The sequence below is a fragment of the Sarcophilus harrisii genome, chromosome 1 (assembly GCF_902635505.1).
Source record: "Sarcophilus harrisii chromosome 1, mSarHar1.11, whole genome shotgun sequence".
Classification (NCBI taxonomy): Eukaryota; Metazoa; Chordata; class Mammalia; order Dasyuromorphia; family Dasyuridae; genus Sarcophilus; species Sarcophilus harrisii.
Window position 1 is genome coordinate 182,033,098 of NC_045426.1, and position 27,262 is coordinate 182,060,359.

Sequence of the window (27,262 nt, forward strand, 5' to 3'; positions counted from 1 at the left end):
TAATATAATAAATCAGATTATTTATGGTGGTTTCTCTATTGCCCCTAATTGAATAGTATGTACCCCTTCATTTATTATTCAATTGTGTCCAGTTCTTCATGACCCCATCTTCTTGACAAAGATACTGGAGTGGTTTGTCATTTTCTTATCCAGCTCATTTTACAGATGAGCAAACTAAGGCAAATGGGGTTAAGTAAGCATAGTTGCATAAAGTAAGCATAACCCAGGGTTATGCATAGTAAGTATCCAAGGTCAGATTTGAACTCAGGTCTTCCTGACTTCAGACGTGGCACTCTTTTCCACTGTACCAGTTCGTTGCCTGTATATACACATACAAATGGCAGGACTTTGAAAAGTTGGACATAGTTTAATATTTTTGAAGTTAAGGTGAATATTCAAATATGTTTCTAAAGTTAGATTTCAAAATAATTTTGTCAATAACCTTATTCTCTGTAATAGACTCAAAGGTAAAGATGCTTAGCTATTTATTGTCAGTTTAAAGTATCCGCTTTTACCAGAACCACTCTGCAGTCAGTATAGCTGAGCTTTGAGGAGTTTTATAGTATCTGCTATTAGTGAGCAATAGCAATTTCTAATATATAGGTGTACATAATTTTCTCTATGTAGTAATTTGTTAATGCATCTGATTTGGGGAAATTTGGGAACAAATTGCTTTAATGCAGGAAAGCATTATGTTTCTTATAGCTGAATTTTTAATGGTATTGATTTCTTTGTTTTCACTTCAGCAAAATGTTTTGCTCTATTAGTTTTTTTTTAAATTATTAGAATAGTTTAAAAACATTAACATCCAATGACTTATTCATCTTGGGAGTTAATCATAAATAATAATACTACAATTTGCAATACATTTTTGTGGATTTTTAATTTTTAAAGTAGACATCACTTACCAGGAAATGGGCAAAAGCCCAAGGTCAGGCTTATATTTTATATTTTATATCTAGGATTAAAATTATATTTTATGACTGTTCCTCAAATATTACATAGTATGCAGTAAGCATGCTTTTATAAAATATTGCAATTTTGGAAAAGACAATCTTCTTTTGAATTTATCAAGAGAAAATATTATGAAAATAAGTTTATGTTCTTATATTCATACCAACCATCCTGACTGCCTAAAAACCCTTTTAAAGCTTCAGGCAATATATCCATTTCTTTAGTTATTCTGAATCACTAATATTTTTTGAAAAATTAGATCTTTTTCAGGAAAGAGCATGGGGGAAAAGACAAAACAGGGTGAAAAACATAAAAAAAAACTCTTTCTTTTTAGATGTTAACAGACATATTGAACTCCCAGTGCAAAAGGGGCAAGAAAATAACTTAAAGTTCTTAACCAGCTAAAGTCTTCTGATTATAGATTCTTAACATAAAAGGAGGTCTCCACCCTTTCTTTGTTTTCCCTATGGAAATGATAATGTGTAAGGTTTGCCTACAAAGAAAACCCTCAGTGACTGCTGTGGTCTATTCTCAGGGGGGAAAAACAAGAATATACCAAAGCCAAGAGACTATTCTTAGACATACCAGTTAGAGGGCAGCAGACAATCTAAAAAAAATTTCTAGGACTGCTTGACCATGTCATGCTGGAAGCTATGCTGGTGTCACATGAATTCTGTCTGGGATGCTTGTTTCTGAATATTTCCCAGTCTTGTTTTGTTTAGTGGTCTTTCATAAAATGAACAGCTTACAGAGAAGGCACTCTTCCCTAAACATACTGGATTCAGAATATATATGCCTTTCTTTGCTTCACTTTCTGGCAGCACATGGCTTTTTCAAAATATTGACATGTACCTGCCATAAAACCTAGGAAAACCATTACAATTTTTTTTTCTTTTTCTGTTTCTGTGTTTTTAACCTAAATGGGAACTTTGGGTAGAAAATGTGAAATTGTGCAAACTAGTTTGTATCCAATTTTGTTTAATGTTTTAGGCAATAGACACAATTATCACTAGTGGAATATATTAATTCGCAGGAATTGGGGCCAGCTAGTCAAGCCTATGAAATAGTAATTGAGAAGCCCTGTTAGAGATAAATCGCATATTCCACTTGGTAGAGGTTCAGAACTTTGATTTGTGAATACTCCTATGAATTAATTTTGGATTTTTTTTTTTTGGCATCAAGAATTTAAATGTGTGCCCCGATTTCTTTCTTTTCTTTTCCTATGCTGGAGCAGATATATAATGCTGCATTCCAAGATTGAGGAAACCCAAACTATATTCTTCAATATTCAAAAGTAAGCATGAATTTCTGATGTTTTCCGATTTGTAATATGTCCATATATTTTCTATCTTTGAATAAATACGTAGCTTGTATCATAAAGCTGAAATTGACAATGTGATGCTACCAGAACATAAATGTACACAAAATATAACTATTGTTTTTGGTAATATCTTGCTAAAGAGATATTTTAATTCCCCCATGAAAATGAAATTGAATATTTCCATCTTGCAAAACTGTACTTAACAATGAGTAATATAAGCCCCCTTTTAAATTTAAACTTTTTACATGTGTTTTTGGGCCTTTCACCTTACTAGCAAGTCAGGACATTTTTCATTATTGACATGACCGCTAATTTTCTAAATCATTTTTATAAATAAAAATATTGAGACAGTGTAAATTGGAGAGAGGACATGGCACAGAATTTAGAAATAATAATTACTTGTCTTTTTATAATTTACATAACTGTTACAGATGCATGAGAATTCTAGAGAAATCAAAACAATATTTGTTATAAATTGTTTTGAGTGGCAAGTAGAAGAAATAAGGACATAAATAGACTTGTAAAGCTTCTGAATTTATAATCATACCAAGAGCAATAATGCCATTCCCCACTTAATTATATATATCATGAAAACAGATTAATTTTGTAAAATGTTTCTCATTCCAATACATTTCAAAATAGTGCTTGAGAAATATTTTAAGAAATCTATGACATCTTTCTAGACAATGATTCAAATTCTGTGATTTTTCATGTGTCATTCAATTAATACAAATGATTAAGAAAAATTCCTTTACAATGGCAACATTTAAATATGTACCTATCTTCACTATATATGAGGGTTTGCTATCATTATTGTAAGTACCTCTTTAATTCAGCCACTGTGTGCTGGCATTCGCCCAGGCAAATGATGAACACTGGCAAACTTGTCAAGATTTGCATATCTGACTGTGCATTGTATGTTCTGACCCTGAGGCTAAAACCCTCCAAGAAATGATGAGGAAGGCATATCTCAATAGTTCAGACATCCATTCTCCTTCCCTTGACCTTGTTACAAAATATCTTTTCTCACTCTTCTTCCCTTTCCTCTCTAATTCCTTTTCTCAGTGACCTAGAGCATATTAGTAGTCAAGTTTCTATTAAGTACGGTCAGAATATACTGTATATATACTGTATGTACAATGTTAATGGCATTATACAGTTAACTCATGAGCTGCAAATATATTTTATTATCTTCCTTGACGCATGTGAAAATTTAAAAGAAATTATTTAAACATTTTCAAAATTGTATGCTGACCAAATTTTTTTTTCCTTTTAAAAAATGATCATACTCCAATTTTTAAAAAAATTATTACATGAAGAAATATACTAGTTCTAACTTTTAAGTTTTTATTCAGTTCAACAAATATCATTTCACTAGTTTTCTTTTCTCAGCTGGAGTTGGTGTTAAATATTTATACCCATTTTATTTAAGTAGGAATATTAGGTTGAGAAAAAAAGGGAGGAAAATTGAGTTTGTTCAATTAACATAACTAATTAGTGGCAGTATCAAGTGAATCCAATTCCTTAACTATTAATAGGCTTCTACCAAAACATCTGGATGAAAAATGAAAAAAAAAAAATCAGTCATCTGGATGTCTTTTTCTATGCAAGGATAGATATCTGGATGTTTAGCATCTTGTAGACAAAACATCCAGATGATTAATTTTTTGCTCTTATGCTTCCTCCTCTGCTCCCCTAAGCTTTTGGCACTCTATAGACATAGCTTCCATTTCCTTTAATTTGAAGTATCTAATGATCTTTTGGCTTGCATTTCTGAATATAAAATATACCATCCTTTTAGATATTCTTGGGTTTGAAATTCAAACTTAATAGGCTATAAGTCTATTAGTGGAAAGTAAGCAATTGGAAAGAACAAGAAGAACTGCAGTATATCAGAGTTATAATGCTGGCTAAGAACTGAAAAGCCCATGTAGGAAAGTCCCTAGTATAGAGAATCTGATTTCCAGAAGGGGAGTATTTGCTATAGTTCACAAACTTCTGCTGATTCTAATTTTTAAAATGCCTTTGTTCTGATAACTGCCCCAAGTTAAATTATATTATGATAATGTGGAAAATTTGAAAATAAAGAAAAACTGAAAAAGAGGTATACTACTAGTTGGTGGAAATATGTTGTTTGTTTGAATTCTGGAACAATAAAAAAAAAAAAAAGTCAGCAACCCATTAAGGAAATTGAGGCCAAATTCTGCTAATAATCATCTTCATGTTAAGTAAATGGGCCTTATTTCAAGAGTCACATTCTTTAAATTATTTGGTCAAGCATCTTAAGAAAAATTAAAAGAATTTAGGTAATTGATTAAAGTGAAAAAAGGATATTCATTAGATAAGTGACTAAATCTCTCTAATATTAAAAAGCCCAAAAATATCTTTCTAGCAAGTGACAATTTACTATACTCATTAATCTTTTAAATGCATGTTCTTTCCTTAAAAATGAAAACTTCTTACATGTCTAAGTCAACAGGTAGCATATTGCTCAATTTTTATTTTAGCCTCAAAGGCAGAAGAAAAGTGAGACAGTAAAGTGAACTTCACAATAGAATAACCTGGCTTTTTGGGTTGCTGGTCTTTCCAGTTTCTATTCACCAATCCCCTAAATAGAAGTCTTTAGAGAATAGTTCCATTGATAACTTATCAGCTATTATAAATGGGAAGTATATAATAATTTTACTGGTAACAGCCATACATCATATGATGTGGGGGTATCCAGTATCCAGTGAGATGACAAAAAACTTTTTTTCTTCTAACAAATATAAGATTACTTTGGTTTCAGTTAAAAATATCATTCATATTTAATTGCACAGGAAAATAATAATAATAAAAAGCAAGCAGTTTTCTTAGACTTTATTTATGTCTTGGGTTGGCTCCCAAAGTAAAATTGTAGATGACTTCAGGGTTATTGCTTACAAAAATCTAGACCAACAAAATAATTTCAAAACATGAATCTTAACTACTCATCTAAGTTGTTTCTTCTTTCACTTTTTATTTCTCACTTATATCCTTTGGAGAAGCAACATACACACACATTATGTTCATGTATTAGCAGTCAGAAGTAGTTTTCTCATTAGAAGTGGCTGTTATACATATTTTCATTTTTTGAGCATTTTAACCTGAATTTGTGCTGTTTTAGGATATAAAAATGTAAATTTATTATCCTTACATGTGGTTAAAAGTATAAGAGGCTAATCTCATGAACATGTAATCAACCCTTACGATTGCCTAATGAGAACTCTATAGGTACTTCTGTGCATTATTTAAAAGGGAGATAAAAACAGGCAATATTTATATGTATCCTAAAACACAAAGGATTCCCAAAACAATGACACTCTTTCAAGGAAACTAAAAATCAAGAAATCTGTGTTTTGTACTCAGCTTTACTGTAAATGAATTATATGATCTTAGATAAATCAAGTAATAATAAAAATAATCATATTTTGAAGTATTTTTATTATTTTTTGTAATTTGACAATATGATTATGGGCAAGTCACTTAATTTCTCAGTGACTAAGGCAACTCTCTAAGTGTTGCAGAGGACATGCTAGTTTGTATTATTTGAGAGTTTCTTCATTTGGTGTTCCCTATAATAGTATATGAAATCCCTAAAAATAATAATACATTTATTGTTGAGTTATTTCTATTTAGTCTGACTCTGTGTTCTCATTTGAGGCTTGCTTGACAAAGATACTGGACTGGTTTGCCGTTTCCTTCTCTAGCTCATTTTACAGATAAAAAACTGAGACAGAGTTAAGTGACTTGCCCAAGGTCACATAACTAGGAAGTGTCGGAGGATAGATTTGAATTCAGGAAGAGGACTCTTCTTTACTTGAGGCTCAGCTTCTATGAATTGAGCCACCTAGCTTCTCTAACTTCCATTTATATCTATGTCTATGTCTATATCTATCTATCTATCTATCTATCTATCTTTACACACACAAACACACACACACATTTTTTTTTAAAAAGGTACTTACTACACAGCTACCCTGTAAAGTAAGTTGTAAAACTATTTAGTCCTATTTTACAGATGAGAAAATTAAGGTTCTGAAAACTTAAAAGTTTTGCAACTACCTTCATCATTTAATGAATTTGAATTACAGTTGCTAATTCCCTGGGATTTGATGAGCACTAAAACCCGCTCTAACATTCTATGACTGAATAAAATGTCATTTTCCTTTTCAGGTCTATTGCATAACACATTTATTCAATTCCTTGTAATATAAACATGAAAAAAATGTATGTGCATTTTTAAACCATTATATCATATTAATAAAAAAGTTAATCATTCAAAAAAATAAGATTTATATAGCTACAGAATTTTAAGGCTGAGAGGAACTTTATAGATCATCTATCTTCCTCCTTTCCCTGCCAATTTTATACAAACTCAATCCCATTGAAGTTAACTTGTCCAAGGTCACAAAATTAGAATGCAACTTTGCTTATTTTCAATTCTAGAGTATGTCATACCCCACCTAATATAAGCTTATCACCTGAAATCTTATCAGCAATACCTGCCGGTTTCCTTTGGCTTCTTTTCTTCTGAGTTGGAGGGTGGACATTAAACTCTGGAATGCTTTCCTTTGTAGAGGATTTGGGTTTGAATTTCCAATTAACTCTACTTTCCATAGGTAGCTTCCTTCAAGTGCAGGGTCCACCCTCCTTTAAGTTTCCTTTTGTGTATGATCTTCTCCTATTGCTTTTTAAATGGGCATTGTTTGTCTTTCCTCCTGGAAAAGGACCATCACATCAGGGAGGGGATGTCATGACATATAAATGAATTCGATTTCACTGCAAGAGGGCTGGGTAAGGTCACTTGCCTCACTTTCTCCTCCAGAGAAATCCTGGGCCCAGTGACAAGATATAGATCAGGACAACTGGAGATGGTCCTGGATACAGGGAGACACCTTGGCCTTTTTAAGCCAAAATCTTCAACAGGTCTGACTGAGTTCAGTGACTAAGGCTAGGTAGAAAATGGGCAGAGAGTGAGATTTCTGGAGTCAGGAAGACTCATCATCTTGAGCTCAAATTTAGCCTTAGACCTGGATTTCCTGGCTGTATGACCCTAGGCAAGTCACTTAATCCTCTTTGAGTCACTTTCTTCTGTTATAAAAAGAATTAGAAGAAGAAATGGCAAACTGCTCAATATCCTACCAAGAAAACCCCAAGTGGGTTGACGAAGAGTTGTAAATGACTGAACAACTCCAAAATTATTTCTTAAGGTCCTTGAAGGCAGGGTCTATCTTTCTTTTGTTTCCTTTTTGTATTTGTATATCAGAGCTTAGCACCATGCCTGGCACATAGTAGCTGCTAAATAAATGTTTATTGGATTAGGTGGAGGGATTCTGTCATCAATCAGCAGTTGAAGAGGCATGGCTGGAACTATAATCCAGGTCTCCTAATTTTGTGTTCAATTTTCTTCCTATTTCATCACACTTCTTGCTTTTAAGTGACTATTTAATGTGATGCTGATTAAACATTAAAAAAATGGCAAGACTTGTACCCAAATGCATAACCAGGCTAGTAAACATCAAACAAAAAAAATGAATTATTTTCTTTTCTATAAAATTATATCCGATTCATAATAAATGTCACATAAGCAATTAACACATAGATATTACATATGCTATCAACTATTGAATATTACATGTTTTGCCTTAGTGTCAAATTATTTTACATTGTATAATGTTCATAAATTCTCTATAGAATTATTAGTTTGTTTTTGTTATAATCACGAATCAGGAAATCACTTAGAACACTTTATTTTAATCTTTAATTTAATAATAAAATGTACCTTTCTTATTTCTACCAACTGCTATGCAACTTTGTTAAAGTGCAAGCAAACAGAGCTACATTAAAAAAATCAGTAGGTATTCCTCCTTAATTTGTGACTTCACTCTGGTAATAGCAATTGTTTCTATAGAATCAAGTCATTAAGAGAGCTGTCCTGAGTCAGATCTCTCAATTATCATGTACTCCAAAAAATTAGCACTTTATAAATTTAATTTTGCAGACAAACTATTAAAAAAACTAATTAAAGAATCTGCAACTTCTCAGTGTGGTTGTTGAGAAAGCAGGATTCGATCATATATAGGATCTGAGCATCATTTATCTAGAGCTCAGAAGAAATTTAATCCAATCTCATCATTTTACAGATGAGGAAACTCAGGCCTAGAGCAACAGGGGCTTTTCCATGGTATGTAGAAAGTTAAATGCAGGAGCTGGGATTTGAGCCTGCACCCCCTAACTCTCAGACCAATACTTTATATGAATAATTACCAACTGAAGTTCATTAATAAAATGACTAACTCTACTTAAATTCCCAGCATATTTTCATTTACATCAAATACATAGTTTTATTGTCACTTTTTAAATTATTTTATCATGAAAATGATTCAACAATTAATAGCATAATTTAACAAAAAGGAAGTAGCAACCAAATTTGGGGATAACTTTGAATAAAATGTTGAGGTTTTCAACTAAGAACATTAGCAGTGTTAGAAAAATTTGTGCAACTTTGAGTGACTGACTAATGGTCCATGCACTTCTCACCTGACCATGGGTAAGTCATTTGAATTCTCTGAGACTTGATTTCCTCATCTGAAAAATGGGGATAATACACTTAGTATCTTCCTCACAGGATTGTTGTGAGGCTCAAATAAGATTATGAATGGATAATACTTTCCAAACTTAAAACCAATATATGAACACAGGATCTGGCAAATAATAGGTACTCAATAAATATTTATCAATTGATTACTTAAGTAAATGCTTTTTGTTGCTACTACACTGATACACTATTATGTACTCATCCTTTTTTATTTTCAAAAAATCAAATAGTATTTGTATATTCTGTTAGAAATTTAAATAAGGTAATCTTTTTTTCCACGTATAATATAGAAAGTTTTGTGTTACCCTAATTTTTTTTCCACTATGTAAATTATTCTACATTAAGAATCAGTGGGGCCTAGTGAATGGAAACTTATCCTTAGAGACCGGAAATACTTGATATAGAGCTTATTATTCTCTCCCTCTCCTCTCTCTCTCTCTCTCTCTCTCTCTCTCTCTCTCTTTCTCTCTTTCTCTCTTCTCTCTGTCTCTCTCTCTCTCTGTCTCTCTTTTCTCTCTGTCTCTCTCTCTCTGTCTCTCTTTTCTCTCTGTCTCTCTCTGTCTCTCTGTCTCTCTCTGTCTCTCTGTCTCTCTTTCTCTGTCTCTCTGTCTCTCTGTCTCTCTTTGTCTCTGTCTCTTTTTCTTTCTCTCACTCTCTCTTTCACACACACGTACACACAGTGGGCTTTGTAATCTGAGGCAAGTTGTTTGAGCTCTCAAAGTTGTAGATAATCCCCTGGTGTGTTTGTTTTGAGAAGGGGAGTGTCATTATCTAAAACCTTCCCTATATCCCTGAAATCAAAAGTCTAATCTACATCCACATCTATATCAATTATGTTAGATCTTCATATATGGATCAGGACCTTCCTTGATCAGTGTGCAAGATAACTCTTCTTGAAGAGCCTAACCAACAGTCACACAAGTCTTTATGACTAAAGATTACCCAAAGGAATTGATGGATCAATTTCAGAAAGAGGTTAAAAAATGAATATCAGATGTAGAGAAATACAGACTGATGAACTGAAGGTTTCTGACAAGATGCTTTCCTAGGATTTTATCTCCTCTAATTCAGATAATATTGGATAAAATACTTGGAACATTACACTCTTTCTAATCCCCAGATCAAAGGATAAAAATTAGATTTACTGTTAAAGTGGGAACTCTTTTGGTATAGATATTGGATAGATGGCTATTAAGGTTCCTTCCAACTTGAAGAGTTTATAGTTCTACTGCATCTAGTCTGGAAAGTTTGAATGAGAAGTTTGGGGTGAATAATGAAAAGGGTTTTGAATATTCACTTGTTCTTAAAATTCAATGATTAAAGAAGGCAAAAGCCATGCTACAAAGATAATAAAAAATATGGTGTTTTCAGAGGGTCAGATTTAGAATTAGAATGCAGTGATCCCACCAGGAGAACAAAGAATGAGGGAGTTCTTGAATCAAGTGGTACCAAAAAGTAATCTCTTCTTAGAGGGAAATCTTAGCTGGGAAAATAAGTCTATTTTATATGGGCTTAATTAATAAGGCACCATTTTTATTCTTCATATTATTACTGGTTAAAATTAACATATAGGTGACTTTCTGTTGGCATATAACCAGGGTTCAATATAAAAGCAGTTTCTTCCTTTTTGTGTCTGTTGGTCTTTTTTTTCAGCCAAATATTTTATACCAGGGAAGCTGTATGATATAGGGATGAGACCTCTGGCTTAAGAGTTAGGAACATTGATTTATTATCCTTACTCTGCCACTCTGTGACCTCAGGCAAGTGACTTCCCTTCTCTCTGGGATTAAATTTCCTAATTTGTAAAAGGAGAAGATTGGGTTAGATGACCTTCATGGTTTCCTCCACTTCTGATGTTCTATGTGTTACTTTTCTGCCAGGAGGTCTTTTGTTTTGATACAAGAGGGTAGCATTTAATTGGGAGTGAAGCACCTTCATAGTATACTTTCCAACCATTTCAGTATTCAGTGGGGATGTATTAAGAGAGGATTTAAGCAATGATGGCTTATTTGATTAATTGAAACCTCACTCTCCATTGTTATGACTTATAAACATACTGAGATGATTTATAATGTGCACATAAAATTTTAAAATAGCCACCAAGATTAAAAAAAAAAACTTTTCAAAATAATCATAGCTATGCTTGTGCCTTGATCTTAGAGTTCATATCTTTATCTGACCAATTTTTTTTTGGTGGCACTGTTTAGAATTCAGAAGATCTCATTATTTTGCTGGAGTTTTCCCTTTCTGCAAACCAAGAGACATCCTGGCTGGCCTCTTTTCCCCTTGGTGCTATGTGACACTCTGACATCAGCAGAGATATATTCAGCCTAGACATATGATACTGTCTCGTAAAAGAAAGAAGGAAAGAAGGCTCCGTTTATGGGCAGGACGCGAGAGCTAAGCTGCAGACTAAGTGGCATCCACAACAGGTGTTCCTAGCCACCACAATTCCTCCATGTCCTAATAGAAAAAAATTCCAAAGGAATCACAATCCAATGGAAACTCGGAAATTTGTACCTTGTATAGAATAGAATTGCTTCTGTTCATCAAAATGTGTTATCAATTTAACAATAACAATTTAATAATAAGTTGATGATCAATTTAGCTCTTCTCAGCAATGTAATAATCCAACATAGTTCCAAGGGAATCATGATGGAAAATTCTATCCATATCCAGATGAAAGAACTATAGAGTCCGAATGCAGACTGAAGCATGCTATTTTCACTTGTTTTTTTTGTTTTTGTTTTTCCCTTTTGTTTTAAGTCTTCTTTCACAATAGGATTAATGTGGAAAGATATTTAACATGATTGTACATGTATAACCTACATCATACTGCTTGCTGTCTTGGATAAAGGGGAAAGAATGGAAGGAGAAAAATATGGAGCTCACAATCTTAAAAAGATCAGTGTTGAAAACTATCTTTATATGTAATTAGAAAAATTATTAATAAAATATATTGATTATGTCATTATTATGGAATATAACATAACTTTAATAAAGAATAGAAATCCTTCCCTAGAAATCTTTAAACCGAATAAAATTTATCAATCTGGGAACATGGTGTTGCAGGGGAGAGGAACAATATATATCTTAAGGATTTTTTAATGATACTATGACTTTATTCAAGTTACCATAAAATTGAGTTCATTTTCTGTTAGTGTAGGACTAGTCTGTTTATTGGATTAGTATTGAATTGAAGCTGTCAATAGAAATAATTCTTAAGGTCTTAAACATTGTTCTAATAGAACAAATGTCTTGTCTTCTGAGCTTGATTTCCTAGATCTCTGAGACTCTTTCCAGTTATTTCTAACTTCAGGTTTTGGCATAATTTGAACTAAATGCATGAATTTGTAGAATGGTTAGATTTAGATTTTCTAGCTTTGTTTGGTCATTGGTACAGTATTTATTTAACAAAAAATTATTGCACATATTAAGTACCACTATTATATGGGATTAGATAATTTAGGAAGATAGATAATTTTGATTCTGAGGAAAATTTATTTACTGGATTAAAGTTAAACAAAAATCTTTTCATTTATTTCAAAGACAAGACATCCTAGCTGGCCTCTTTTGGAGCGGAGTTCAACAAATTAGTGAAATTCCTTATTTGGGTTTCATGATTTAGATGCATTGGTCAACAAATGCAAGACAGTGAAAAACTCAAATCAGAAAAAAAGAAATATTAACTCTGAATGGATAGAGTTAAACAAATGTTTTGTGTGCATTTTTTTCCAGGGGTGTAAAAGCTAAAGCCCCAAATTCATTCCTTTTTTTCTTATGATCAGCTGTTTATTACATTTGACCCTGGCAGAATATTTTAACTAGATCATCCATGAATATTTTAATAAACTTGAATCCTTTTCTGACATTTCAAACATAACCTCATGTCATTCTTGCATACTCTCTGCAATTTAAAATCTACAGCATAGCCTCAGCTGCAGAAAAATTGCCATGGTTACTTCCTATACCAACAGTGAACTGCAGTTGGCATTTGAAAGTATTGTATCTTCTTGCCTTTGCATCAAAAATGACATCAATATCTTAATAATCATATTATTATGAATTAATACTAAACCTTGATGGAATGTGCCATGGAGGCCACAGTATAAAGGACTCAGATGTGTAGAAACAAAACTAAAAAGATTTTTTCCCCTCTTCATGTTTCTTATTTAATAGCTATGCTCATTTTAATACCAATTATGGTTTTATTTTATAAATTAAATTATTATGTATAATGCAAATACTTGTGATGATGTTCTCTCTTAATTTAGGCCTGGGGAAGTTAATTCATCTTTGGGAGCAGAAAGTTCACATTAAGTGTGACTCGGATATTCAACACTATAAATGATATGCCCTTATAATGGTACTCTTATTATTCCTTATAATGGTACCTAGAATTTAATCAAATATTTTGGATATTCAGGTCCCTGATATATTGCATACTTTTGGAAGTTTTATTAACTAAAGTACTATTCAATAAAAATGACTATTAAGGTATCATTTAATAAGTAACTATTTCAAAACACTATTTGAATGATAGTTAGAAGGGCAAGTTTTATCTTATTGTTATAAAATCATTTTACCTTCTGAATTATTTCACTCTATACCATTCATTATAAGAATGCTCCTCCCCCCCTCAATAGATTGGAATGTATAAAATTGTCTCAATTACCTGCACTGGTGCCAGCACCGGTTGTGAGGTCCCCGCCCATCAGACCACCTATGAAGTAAGAGGAAATAGAACAGGAAAAACTTCTAAAAAAAATCACAAAAGCTTTAACCTCATCATCATTAATACCTTACCCCCCAAAATCATGAAATTACAAAGCATCCCTAAGTCAAATAACAACTGACATATTTGTTTCATCATGACAAGTTGTGCTCAAACATTAAAAATGCATTCTACACTGACACTGTGCCAAGATCATTTCTTTTTCTTACTATTGACATTGTCCAAAAAAATTTACAGTTTTAAAAAAAGTCTCATCTGGGTGGTGAGTGTTTTTATTATTTTTGCCAAGATAATTATTTTTTTCCCCAAGGGTATAAAGGCTAAAATATTTTTAAAGTAATCACCCCCTAAAACCCAAAGACAATAAAATAATTTGGTGAGTTGAGCTCTAATAAGTACTTATTTCTATATATTTGATGTTGGATCTCTTACACAATTAATGTTTTTACCTCTTAAAACTGATACTATCTTCATCTATCAACTGCCCATGCAAATTGATTGACTATTTACTATTTGTCCTTTTCACAGATATCTCTTTGGCAGCAGCAACAAGAAAGTGAATTCTCTTTATTAAGTTTTTGCTAATTTTTTTCCCCTTCAGAAAGATACTATGGGAAAGACTATTTATGGAAAGTGAGTGTTGTGCCCAAACCATGTAACGCCATTTCTTCCAAATAAAGGATGTTAAAAAAAATGCAAAAAAGTTTTCTAAAAAAGTCTTTATCTATTATTTATCAATTATTCAAAGACATGATTCCTAATATTAAGTATTTCTTCTGTTCTTGGCTGTTTTAAAAAAAAATTGAGGTGAAATTTATTTTCATAGTAAAGTTTGATTAATAAGAATTAAGAAGGCTTTTTAAAAAGCATTCTGACTTCAAGTCTAGGAAGACCTAAATCTCCATCCTGGTTGTATAATCCTGGGCAGTCACTTAAACTGTCAGTGCTTCAGGCAACTCTCAAAGACTAGAGAGTGCTAAGAAAGCACTAAATGGCATCACGAGAAGGAGTTTCTTCTACAGCAATGAAATTACCCCGTCCAATCTCTATTCTATCATATTTGCTTTAAATTATAAAAGAAATGATATGGAAAAGATAATAATAATCCTTCAGTATGTTAGCACCATATTTTCCTTAAGACTCTATGATATATATTATATATAGAGTGAGGATTATTGTGCTTATTTTACAAATGAATACATTAAGACTCACATTGGTCATATAACATGTCATGGCTATTATGTATGGTGAAAGCCATGTCTGAATACCAGTTTTCTGATGCCCGTGCTTCTCATGTAATACTGCATTACTGCTCTTGGGATTATTGCCTAGACTAAGTAGCAAGATTGTCAGTGTTATCATTTTTAGGACAAGAAGGGAACTTGGGAACCAGATAGTCTATTTTTTTCATTCTATACATAAAAAGCATTGGGAAGAAAAGAGATGTTCAAAGTGCACAAGCAGTAAGAAATGGAGTAAGGACTCAATACAGGTCTCTTTCTAAAATTCCACTTTTATCCCTTCTCTTTCCAAAAAGAGAATACTTTAAAAAAAAAGGTACGTTTGCTTTTCTTTCTCAGATGATATATAGTTCACCAGCTGCTTCTTATTTATTCTATTTTAAAATTTGAAACATTTACATTTTAAGACAATCACATAAAAATAATGTACTTTTAAAATGTTTGCATTTTAAGATTGGTTTAATTTCAATTTAGTTAAATTTCTATAAACTGGGAAGAGGTATATATGGACACGTTAGTGCATTTTTGAAAATTAAAAGAGGAGAAGAAATTAATGAGTAACAAATGTTTCCTTAGGCTTTATGGGCACTTAGACATTTTGAAGAAAACTTTTTAAAATGTGAATAAAATACTTAATTCTCATAATGCATATCCATAAGTTCAAAAAGATTCAAAACTGCTTCCTACAAAGCATCTTTTCAAAAGATTCCAATATAAATATAGCACAGATTTATGCTGCATAGAATTTAGAAATGGTTTGGCTTCTGATTTTTTCTCTTAATAACTTGGATAATGTTGGAATTGATGAGATGGCACCTTGCCTTAGTACAAAGTAAATAAAATACCATAACTCTTTTGCTAAAAGTAGCCTCTTAAAAATTATTTGTTGACATTCAATATTTGACAGTAACATACCTGTGTTACCTGCACTTGGAGGCCGATGTGTTACTCCAGGAGACATACTATTTCTCTGCAAAGAAGGGTGAGCCAGTGGCAAAAGATTGGGGTTGCCCAGTGAGCTGACTGGATTACTATATACCAAACTGTTGTGATTGGACACTGGGATAGAAACTGGCATCTCAAAGTTGGGTGGTGGAACAGCCTGTATGAACATAAGAAGGAGAAGAGACGAGAATAGTACTGACGCTCAATAGTCATAAAAGTACAACTTTTCTGTTTTAATTAAAATATTTTGTAGCTTGTGGTTAAAGCTCTTTAAAAAGTTTTATTATTATTATTATTAATATTATTATTTTGGTTTGAGGATAAATTACTAGACCATTAAAAAGGCTTTTAAGATGGTAAAATCATAAATTGACTTTTAATACAGTTAATACATTTTCTTTGTGAATGTTATAAATTGTTTCACTTTTGTCTAAAACAAAAAACCCTACTTCATTAGACTTCATCTTCTTTTTATATTCCATTCAATGAAGCCATAAGTCATAATTGTTCATTTGTGATATCTTAATCTGGAATTGCAAATGAGTGTAAGATCAAAGGTACATGACAGTGATGACTTCATTGTCCATAGAAAAGTGAGGACTATGACACATACAAGAGAAATTTTAGTTTAATTACTTAAAAATATCTTTATTCAGAAATTTTAATAGTACAAAGTTATCTTTTGGCAAGTTAAAAGCATACATATAAATTTGGGGCAATGGTACCTTATAATGACGTTAGAGCATACTTTACTCATATTATGAATTACATTACTATGAACAGAATAGCAATATCTATAATTCTATTTTAATTAAAGAGAGCTTGAAATTACATAATCATCTAGTAAAGATACCATGTAAATAGGTGATTAATTAGGATAAAATCCCAAATCCTGATTATTCTTTTTCTCTTTTTTGGGGGGTATCATAAAAAACAAACATCATTTTGTGTGGTGGTACTTTTCTGTTTTGAATTATCCAGATTCTAGCAGTTTTAATAATATACTTAAGAAGCATATATTTATGCCTTTAAATTGTTTGCCCCATCTTTTACTTTTGAAATGAAAATTTGAGTTGTGTACATTGCCAAAGGCAGTTAGAAGGCTCAGCGGAATCAAGTGCTAGGCCGCAAGACAGAAAGACTTCCTGAGTTCAATTTGACCTTGGACATTTACTAGCTGTGTGACCCTGGGCAAGTCACTTAACCCTATTTGCCCCAGTTTCTTATCTGTAAAATGAGCTAGAGGAGTGAACAGCAAATCAGTTTAGTAACTTTCACAAGAATGCCATAAATGAGATCAAAAAGTGTCAACCAGAACTAAAATGACTGAACATTAACATTACTAAAAGATGTATATGTGAGTATATTATGTGTATGTGTAGATAGATATCTCTACACAAACACATACACACACACACACATATATATATTTATATATATACATTCATAAAATATAGTTTAAAAATGGAAAATATACATAATAGTCCATAAATAATTTTTGTATAAGGAGTTATAAACATATACATTTTTAATGTTATTCTTTTAAGTACACATATATGTATACACATACATGTATTTGTATGTGTGTATGTATGTGTATGTATATACACATATAGATGCAGGTAATTTTTCACATATATCTTTTATACATCATATATATATGTATTATGTGTAGGTAGATATCTACATACATATCTATACACATATACAATACAGTTTTAAAATGGAAAATATACATAATATTCCATAAATAATTTTTATATAAGCAGTTTTTGTTTCAAATAATCTCAAGTAAGTACTATATAATAGGAAAAAAACACATGTCCATAGAGATGTAAATAGGGAAAAAAGCTGAAACTTTTTTTTCTTTCTTTAAATCCTATATTTAATTTTGTCAGTCTAGGACAATTCCTAAATCTAATGACTGTTCTATGACAACACTGCTGTCCAATTCTTATCATTTTGTCTCATAATGCCTTTCATGTCTCATAGTCTTTAAAATGTTTTCTTCTTCCTTTCTCTTAGGTCCTGGTAATGGTATTGTAACTCCTTTCTTTCATATTTCTTTGATTCCACATCATTCAGAAGAGGATAAAAGGTTATAGCAGCAAGATTATTAAAATTTCTCTTAAGAGACCTTATCTTGTGGTAAGTTGGGAAGATGAAACATTACTTTAGAAAGATATTATGGTTGTTTTTACCTTGAAATAAGAAGCTTCATTAATTGAAACTATACCAAATCTTAGTAGTCATTGAGAAAGCAAAACAAAACAAAACAAAACAAAGCACTATATCACAGAAATAAATGGGCAGGATGAATAAATTTCCTTTTCACTGGATAAGGTACTAAATGGTATTTATTCTATTTTCTTATTAAGAAGAATCATCAGTTGAGACTAGTATAAATCAGGATGGAATAGGTAGGATATGTTTTTTGTTGGTACCTTTTCAAAGTCTACTAGTTATGAAAGGGACAGAGAAATTTAAACATGATGCCAAATCATTCTTGTCCTTTACTGTTACATATCTATATTAAAATTGAAAATGTTTTCTCTATTTACTTTTAAATGATAACTTTATGTCACTATAAAAGATTTTGTGATTTCACAGGTTTGAGAATTTCATCTACCACATAACCTACAATTCATTTAGACATTTGTAGGCTTAGATAGTCCCTTGGGACCCAGGAAAGTTAAGTTGCATGCCCATGATTACATAGCTAGCAAGCATCAGAATTGTGATTTGAATGTCAGTCTTTCTGGTTCCAAGTTCAACACTATATATCATAACACTCAGTCTTTCAATTTATTTCCCAAATATCAGTTTTAAAGTTCTATATTTACTAACAAAATGTAAGTTTTATCTTTGGAGAGTCAGGGTGACATAGTGCAGGGCTTCTTAAATTTTTGTCATTCCTGACCCCATTTCACCCAAGTAATTTTTATGTGACTCCTCAGGTATGTACACACACACATACACACACACAAACACACACAAACATATGATAGATATACAAATAAAACATTTACAAATAATAAGTCATAATTTTATGACCTCCAAATTTAGTTATTTGACCCATGGAGTCATGATTCGCAGTTTTAAGAAACTTTGGTGCAGTGGATACAGGGCTGGTCAAGTAAACGTGGGACTGAATGATATTTCAGGTACTTATTAGAAAATTGACCTTGCACAAATCAGTCTGTCAGCCTTAGTTTTCTCATCTGTAAAATGAGCAGGTTGGACTCATGACCATCAATGATCCCTCTCTGATTGAAATCTATGATTCTATAAAAAATTTAAAATTTAAAGAACTTTGCACTTTTAGAGCCCCATATCTTAATGGAAAGCATCTATATAATAAAACAGCTCTTACTCTACAACTCATTTCTATATATCAGGGAATCACTTATACTGAGGGGTCAAATAATGTTCAAATTCATAAAGATATATCTTTTCCATTCTTTTTATGATGTAGGTATAATGGGATTCTGCTTTAATTTGTAGTAGATAGATTTGATTTTAAAAGAAAAGCATTGGGATAGAACTGTCCTTCATATGGCACAAGTATAGGGATAATTCTGCAATCTTTCTGAGTAAGAATATTTACCAAGGTCATTTATCATTGTCAGTGAAAACATGCTGGATGTATTCACCGGCACACATAGTCATTCTCCTCCATGCCCATGGAATTGTCTGACAGTGAAAGAATCCCTTTGGGATGTACATAAACTTTTTCAGGATTATTTCTGCAGTGCAGAAGTAATGTATTAAGTGAAATCTTATTCATCTATCTTCTATCATGTCTATCTTATTATCTGGGAGATACTTTTGCCCTGGAAAGAATAAAGCCCAAAGATGAATATCCATGAACTTGTCCTTTCTTCTTTCCCTCCTTCTCCCACTTTTTTCTCTTACTCTCATATTTACTAAGAGCTGATTTCCTGTGGTTATGTTCATTAAAAATACTTTTAGCAGTGTGCTAATAATGGATTATTATTAACTACCAATAAATATGCAATTACTATCTCATGATGGCCCAAAGACTATAAAAATACTGATTTTCTGAAAGCTGATTAGGTCTTATCAGGGTAAAGGATAGTTGGTTACAACTACACATTCCAAAGAGATGTACATTTCACAAGTAACTAAAAAATGCAAGATTGCCTATGTAGTTTGGTCAATTCCTTTGTACCCTCCCCCAGTTAATTATTGAGAATTAGGCATTTAGGATAGTTTTGAAATTAATCACTATGAAACAGTTTTGATTTGAGTATCTGGATAGCACTTCACAGATCAGAAATAGATATCACTTGGTTATGAGAACATACTTTGGGAATTTTGAATTCAAGAATTGACAAGCTGTGTAATGAATGTTTGAGTTGACCTCTTTCATACCTTCTCTATAATTTCTTTCATTTTCATATCTGTATCATGAATTAAACATGTTAAAGTAAGAAGTAAAATTACAAGATAAAAATGATTTGCCTGAAAAGCATGGTGTCTTGGAATGAAAATGAAGAAAAGAATTAGAAAACCTTAGTTTTAGCTAGTTCTAGGTCTCCCATTAAAGTAGTTGTATAATTTTAGGCAATTAACTTCATCTTTCTAGTTCATTTTGTCAGGAAGATGGTGGGGGGGAGAACTCAATTGAGATCATCTCAAAGATTCCCTCTAATCTTACAATTGTATGATCGTGATTTTTTTTTTAAATAATGGGGAGTGAATACTAGTTCATGATCATTTACTTAGCAATTCAGTTCTTTCCCTACTATTTTTTTCTTTTAAATAAAGGATACTGGAATATATTAAAAACATAAAAATACATAAAGTAATTAAATAATAAGATTGAAAAAATTCTGCAAACTTATAAGAAGAGTTAGTCAAGCTCAAATATGCTGAACACGAAACACAAAGTATAGATTTCATAGAAAAGGGAAATCTGGGCTGATGAATGCATAGTATTTATGTGTTTTTATTCTCTTCACTATAAAAATATTCAAAAGTAATAATGATTAAAAGATTATTAGTATACATTGATAAAGTCCACTATTTTTCCAATTTTGCCACAACTTATATTTTAAGTAAGCAAAAAATTCTCTTGGAAAAAATTTAAGGAAGTCAATATATTTTTAAATACATGATGTTCTTTTAGAATCTTAAAAATAATTTGGATGATTGAGTGGCATTTTTTTAAATTTCAAAATTACCTTCTAATACCTGTTTAAATTTTATTTTTTCAGACACTTTTTTCCTTTCATTTATGTACTTTGGGTAGGGATTCTATATAATTAAAAAGTATTTGGAAACTACTCTTCATTCAGTAATAGAATCCTTGTCCTTTAAGAGCTCAAAAGGAAGTAATCTGGAGCTCATAGCATCTTTGGGTATAGGATGTTACCACTAAAAAATTTGTGACTGTGTGGCACATTAATAGCATGCTACTCAGGGCAGTTAGGTGACACAATAGATAGATACTGCCTGGAATTAGAAAAAGTCATCTTTATGAGTTTAAATTTGGTCTCAGACACTTATTAGCTCTGTTACTATGGGAAAGTCATTTAACCCTGCTTGTTTCATTTTCTTATCTGTAAAAGTGAGCTGGAAAAGAAATGATAAATCCCTCTGGTATCTCTGTTAAGAGAACTCCAAATGGGGTTACAAAGAGTTTCAAATAACTCAATAACAAAATCAAAAGTATACAACTAGTACTCTACTTATATATGCATGTGAATAGTATCTCCTTAACTCTATCTTGAATTTTTTTTCCCTTTAACTGTGTGTACTGATTTCTTCATAAATCCCAGTAAATCCTTTTCTTTTTCAGAAATAGTTGTAATCCTCAAATCAGCTCAATAAATTTCAATATAGTTTGTGAATTTTCAAGAAATGAGAAATCCTTTGTAAATAGTGCATTTTCATATAATTGAAAAATGTTGGCAGAGTGCTAAATCCTAGGTGTAATACACATAAATTTTATCACACAAATGAGAAAATGAAATCTTAAATTTTTTCCTTTTAAAGGGGAAGTTGTTCAGGTTTGATCTTTGAAATTGAAAAATAAATTAGTCATTTTGAGCTTTTAAAAAAGTTGGGTAAATTTGCATAGAGAAAATCATACTAGCCACTGCTCTAAACATTTTAGTAACTGTGGGAACTTCCCAAAACGAAAATGAAGAAGGAATCTATAGCAACTGAAAGCATTAGATAAAAGCATGGCCCTTTGCACTATGGAAAACACTTATTAAAGTAATACAACAATGATGTTATTTCATTCCATAGTTTTGTCAATGCTATCATCTCCATGAAGAATTCCCTTAAAATCCTAGATGAAATTTTTCTCTTAGTTTTTGGATTCTTTCACAGTGTTTTGTTTTTCATTTCTTTAATTATGTTTATCATTTTCTGAAAGATTATAATAATTTGTAGACCAGGCTAATCTAAAAACTTCCACATATATTTGCTGAATGCTTAATATGAAGAGGACTGCATTAGGTCCTAGAATACAAACTTAGGTCAGATGCGTTATGGTCTTATTGAATTAATTTTAATTGTGCCCTCTTTCATGAAGTTCACAATATACACAAAGAACTACAATCTAACATGATAAATGATAAGTACAAAAGGAAAGCAAAAAATGAAGATATATATGGGTTCCATTAAGTCTCAACTAAAACCTTATATTCTCTAAGAAGACTTTCTTGATCTTCTTTAATGCTAGTGTCTCCCTCAGATGATTATCTTCATCTTATCCTGTATGTATCTTATTTGTACGTAATTATTTACATATTGGTTTTCCCCCATTAGACTGAAAGTTCACAGAGAAGGGATAGTCTTTCATCTTTCTTGTGCCTTCAGTACCTATCATAGTTGGTTGATTGTTGTCATTCATATTCTTAAAGAAGACTAAAGTGACATCACTATGTTAGAGTCAAAACTATGGCTGATCAGGTCAATACAAACTCGCAATGCTCTGGCACAGATCAGACACAAATAGTCCCAATGAACATTTGGAATGGATTTTTTTGTGCACCTTATTTCTTCTGAGCTTATGTTTTGCTCATGGGGCACAGCACCTTCTCTGATGAGAGCACACCATGCAGGTTGGTCCTTGTGCCAGTGTTTCCCATATCATACAATCAATTTTAAAGTTCTTAAGAGAGATTTGGAGAGCATTTTTGTATTGTTTTTTCTGACCAACTTGTAAGCACTTGCCCTGTGTGAATTCTCCATAAAATAGTTTTTTTGGCAAGTGTTCACCTGACATTCAAACAATGTATCCAGCCCAACAGAGTTGCTCTCTGATTCCAAGGAATTAAAGATCATTACTAATGAGTACTGATAGAAAAATGAGGGAATGCTTTATGAAGGAAGGGAAATTTGAGCTTTAGTATCCTTAAAAGAGGAACAGAATTTCAACAAGTAAAGAACCGAGGGAGGGGAAGAGTAGTTCTTGGAATAGAGGGAAGTGAGAATAAAAACACACAAAGGAGAGAGTGAAATGTATTTTGTGGACAAGTAGTCCAATTTGGTTTGTGTGGCATATATGTACGTGTGTGAGTGTGTAGAGTCATAGTTGTAGTAGTAGTAGTAGTAGTAGTAGTAGTAGTAGTAGTAATAGTAGTAGTAGCAGTAGTAGTTATGTGAAGTAAGGTTAGAACAATAGAACGGGCAGCTAGGTGGCATAGTGGATAGAGTACCAGACCTGAAGTCAGGAACATTCATCTTCCTGAGTTCAAACCTGATCTCAGACATTTACTAGCTGAGTAACCTGTTTGACTCAGTTTCCTCATCTGTAAAATGAGTTGGAAAAGGAAGTGATTAACCATTCTAGTATATTTGCCAAAAAAACCCAGAATGGGATCATAGTTAGATATGACTGAACACTGTAGAAGACCCCAAATACCTGGCTAAAGTATTTGGAAGGTTACTGAAAAAGTTTTAATAAAGCAATGACACGATCATATCTGTACTGAGGGAAGAAAAATCTGACAGCAGTGTGAAGAATGGACTGGAAGTTGGAGAGAATCAAAATATAAACCCTGTTCATTAATAGAGATGAATGCTAACTAGGAGTTATAGTGTACCTATGAATAGAGAGGAGGGGACAGATTGAGACAGCTTTTATAAACTAGATAATGGTCATGGCTATATCTCATTAATTTTTTTTTTTATCAAACAATCAACACACTTTTATAAATCACCTTTTATTTAGTACCTACTGTTTGCCAGACATTTTATTAAACACTGATGATACAAAGACAAAAATAAAGAATTTACTTTCTATCAGGAAACAACACATATACATATAACTAAACAATAAAATTACTTAGTGCTTAGTATAGTAGTATTCTGAACATAGCAAATATTTGATGAATATTTCTGAATTAATCAAATTTGATTTTGACTCTCGTGCTATCCATTATTGGAGCTTCTGAAAAACTATGAAGCATGATTTTTTTTAATTCTAAGCACGAAAGGAAGATGTGTAGTGAGGGAATACAGAGATATTTTAACCACTATTTGCATCTTTAGAGATGAAGTGCACATACCCGTACTTTTATATAAAGCAAAAAAATAGTCTAAGTAATTCTCCTTATCAGGGCTTACACAATCAATAAACAGGCTGTATTCTGTATTTAGAAGTTTTCTAAAAAGAAAATGTATACAGGAAATAGAGGACAAAGGAAAAGATATACCCAAACAGGGATTAGCACATTATCCTTTTCTAATTTCTTCTTTGACCAGTAAATCTATAACAAGTTCCTTGACATTGGTATTGGACATTTCAAAACCTCTATGTGTTCAGCATATAACTGGTACAGTAGTGGGTAGGAGGGACTCCCAGATGAAGAATAACAAACTCTGGATCTCTAGTGCTCTTTCCCTATAGCAGGATTGATTTTCTAGACAGCTAACCAAATTCATCATTTTTGAAGGCTGCCATTTTCCCCATCTTCCTTTGATACAGAGAATTACACCTGATAAAGTTCCTATCACAAAGCTGCTATAAGTAGTTTTCATTTATTTATTTATTTATTTTTAGAACATCTCAAAGCTTAGGTTACTTTATATTCTTTTAATATACAGTGGAAGTCCAACTAGATAAAAACCCTGTTGTTAACGCAAATCCATTTAATTAAAAATTACGAACTTAATTGGTATCTATATGATAAATATGATTAAAATAGTTACTAATTAAGAACTTATTTGCTTTGGAGTTTTTCTTCTAGAATAGGCATTTATTGATATTAATTAACTAACACATTCTCACCATAGATACCAATCTTTTTCTTCAGATTAAGACTGCTATTATTAAGTTAAAAGGTATTTTTTAGGAGAAATTAATTGCCACCTATAAGTTTAAATAAAATTAAGATTGTGACATTAACAAAAGACATTCAAAAAAAGCACGCCAGCTTTGAATTTCATCAGTTTATATCACAAACTTAACATTATTTGGATAGTGACAATGTTTAATGGGAGTATGTATTTTCTTCTACCTTTATATGTAAACAAAATAGCACATGCAGTTATTTCTCAAGTATCTGGCAAGGCATATGACCGACTGTTAGAGATTTTGACTTAGTTAAGACAAAATTTAGCCAAATGTTAAAGCATGGAAAATGGTGATGTTGGCGAAGCAAATTTCCTGATCAAGCTGTAACGTCACCCCAGCACACAGACAGGTGCAAATTTTACCATGAGGTTTTCATGCAGTCTGTTTCTCTGCAGCGAGCAAATAGCTTTAACCCTTCAGTGCTGTTACTGAACTTAGTGTAGAATCCTAGGATCTGGTCTCATCAAGAAAACAATCTTTGTGTGATGTCTTTGTTAAGTGAATTGAAAGAACTGTAAATTCTGTGTGTGTTTTGGTTACATGAGAACAGTGAAAATATTTTCTACTTGTTTCCAGGAAGATTTCCAGTATTTTTCATCAGTGTATTATTAATGGAGTATATTTTATGGTAAAAGAGTCATGTAATTCTGGGGGATATCAGCTTTTAACTTCCTTCTAGGAGAGTCAACATTGTATAGGGCATCAACAGTCATGTTCAGAAAGGAACCTGGGCATAAGTCCCTACTCTGACATATGCTGATTGTGTGACAGAGTTCTATGCCGCTTTCTAAGACTAAAAGTTATAGGGCAGATGCTAATCTGTCATGGTAGAGGGTACTTCTGCATGTGGGAGTTTCCCATATCAATGTAATCATAGGTCATGTCCCTATTTCTTCCTTATGAGTTTTCAGCCCTAAAATGTGCTTTTTTAAACCTCTACTATTTAGAATAAAATAACTTCAGATCAAAGGATGCTCATCTTCAGGAGATACTTCGAAAATGAGCTGTCTTTGGCAATGAGATAATATAGATATAGATATAAATATATAACACTTTGCAAGCCTTAAGTTGCTGAGTTTATTTTTATTTTTATCTGGCCCATTTTTTGTTTTTTTGTTTTTCTCTCAGATACTGACTAAAGTAAGCCAGAACTGAAGGGGTTAAGGTTTGTTACTGCAGCAGTTGTCAGCAGACCAGTCATCTCATCTCCCTTTGGTACTTACAGGAATTTTATGACTCTTGATCATATTATCAAACTCTTCATTAATTTTTTTGTATTTTTCTTCAGTGCGTGGGGTGAGTGCATAAGAGGAGTCGGGATCGGGACTTTCACAACCTTTGTTTTCTTTCTTGTTCAATGCCTGCCAGGTTCAGAGAAATATCAGAAGTAAAAAAAAAACGAAGGGTGTTCTCGGTACTTACACACAATCTTTGCCTGCTGATCATTAGATCAATATCTTCATTAATTTTCCTGTACTTGTCCTCAGACTCAGGGCTGTGACCTACTGAATCGTCTGCATCAGGGTCTGGACTGTCACAACCATTAAGTCCCTTCTTTCTCAACGTCTGAAATACATAATTTGGAAAGTTCAAATCTTGACACAGGATGTAAGAGAGATTCACTTGTATGAGAGAGGTCCAGTAATTCAAAGCTGACATATCATATATTATATTAGAAAAAATAAATTATATATAGATACAGTGAGTTAACAATAGAAGGTTTTTGTTAATAATGACAAAAGGAAACTTTCAAAATGAGATTCAGTCAATAAATAATAGAAATAAAAAAAGGTTTAAGTCATTTGATATCTAGGTCAAAGGTACTTTGTTACTCAAATTAGAGACAATGCTAACTGAATAAAATGAAAGCAACTAATTGTAACATCCTCTTTTGTATCAGTAGAATAAAACAAGAAATCAGGACACTGCCAATGATTTCAGAACCTGTGATCTTGAAACAATTATTTAATACAAATCCCTGATTTGTATTGAGCAAAATACATTTCATGATAGTAATGTTATTCTATCACTCCCAATTACATGTTCTCGAGAGAAAAAAAAAAATGGAGTAAAGAGAACATATCTAGTGTTGTTATGGAAAAAGTGATTA

At 32.1% G+C, this 27,262-nt stretch overlaps 1 protein-coding gene across 11 annotated transcripts in view; it reads right to left on the minus strand.

Moving 5' to 3' along the window:
* Positions 1-27,262, minus strand: part of MEF2C (myocyte enhancer factor 2C) — a 178,751-nt gene that overhangs the window by 24,072 nt on the left and 127,417 nt on the right. For 7 of the 11 annotated variants that reach the window (XM_031967365.1, XM_031967360.1, XM_023496082.2 and 4 more), the window contains exons 4-6: positions 26,575-26,718; positions 15,786-15,972; positions 13,570-13,617 (exon numbers count right to left, since the gene is read on the minus strand). In XM_031967365.1, the coding sequence (XP_031823225.1) occupies positions 13,570-13,617; positions 15,786-15,972; positions 26,575-26,718 (379 nt within the window). Of the gene's footprint in view, positions 1-13,569; positions 13,618-15,785; positions 15,973-26,375; positions 26,514-26,574; positions 26,719-27,262 lie in introns of all 11 variants that reach the window. The other 4 variants (XM_031967381.1, XM_031967409.1, XM_031967388.1 and 1 more) reach the window with 2 other exon arrangements.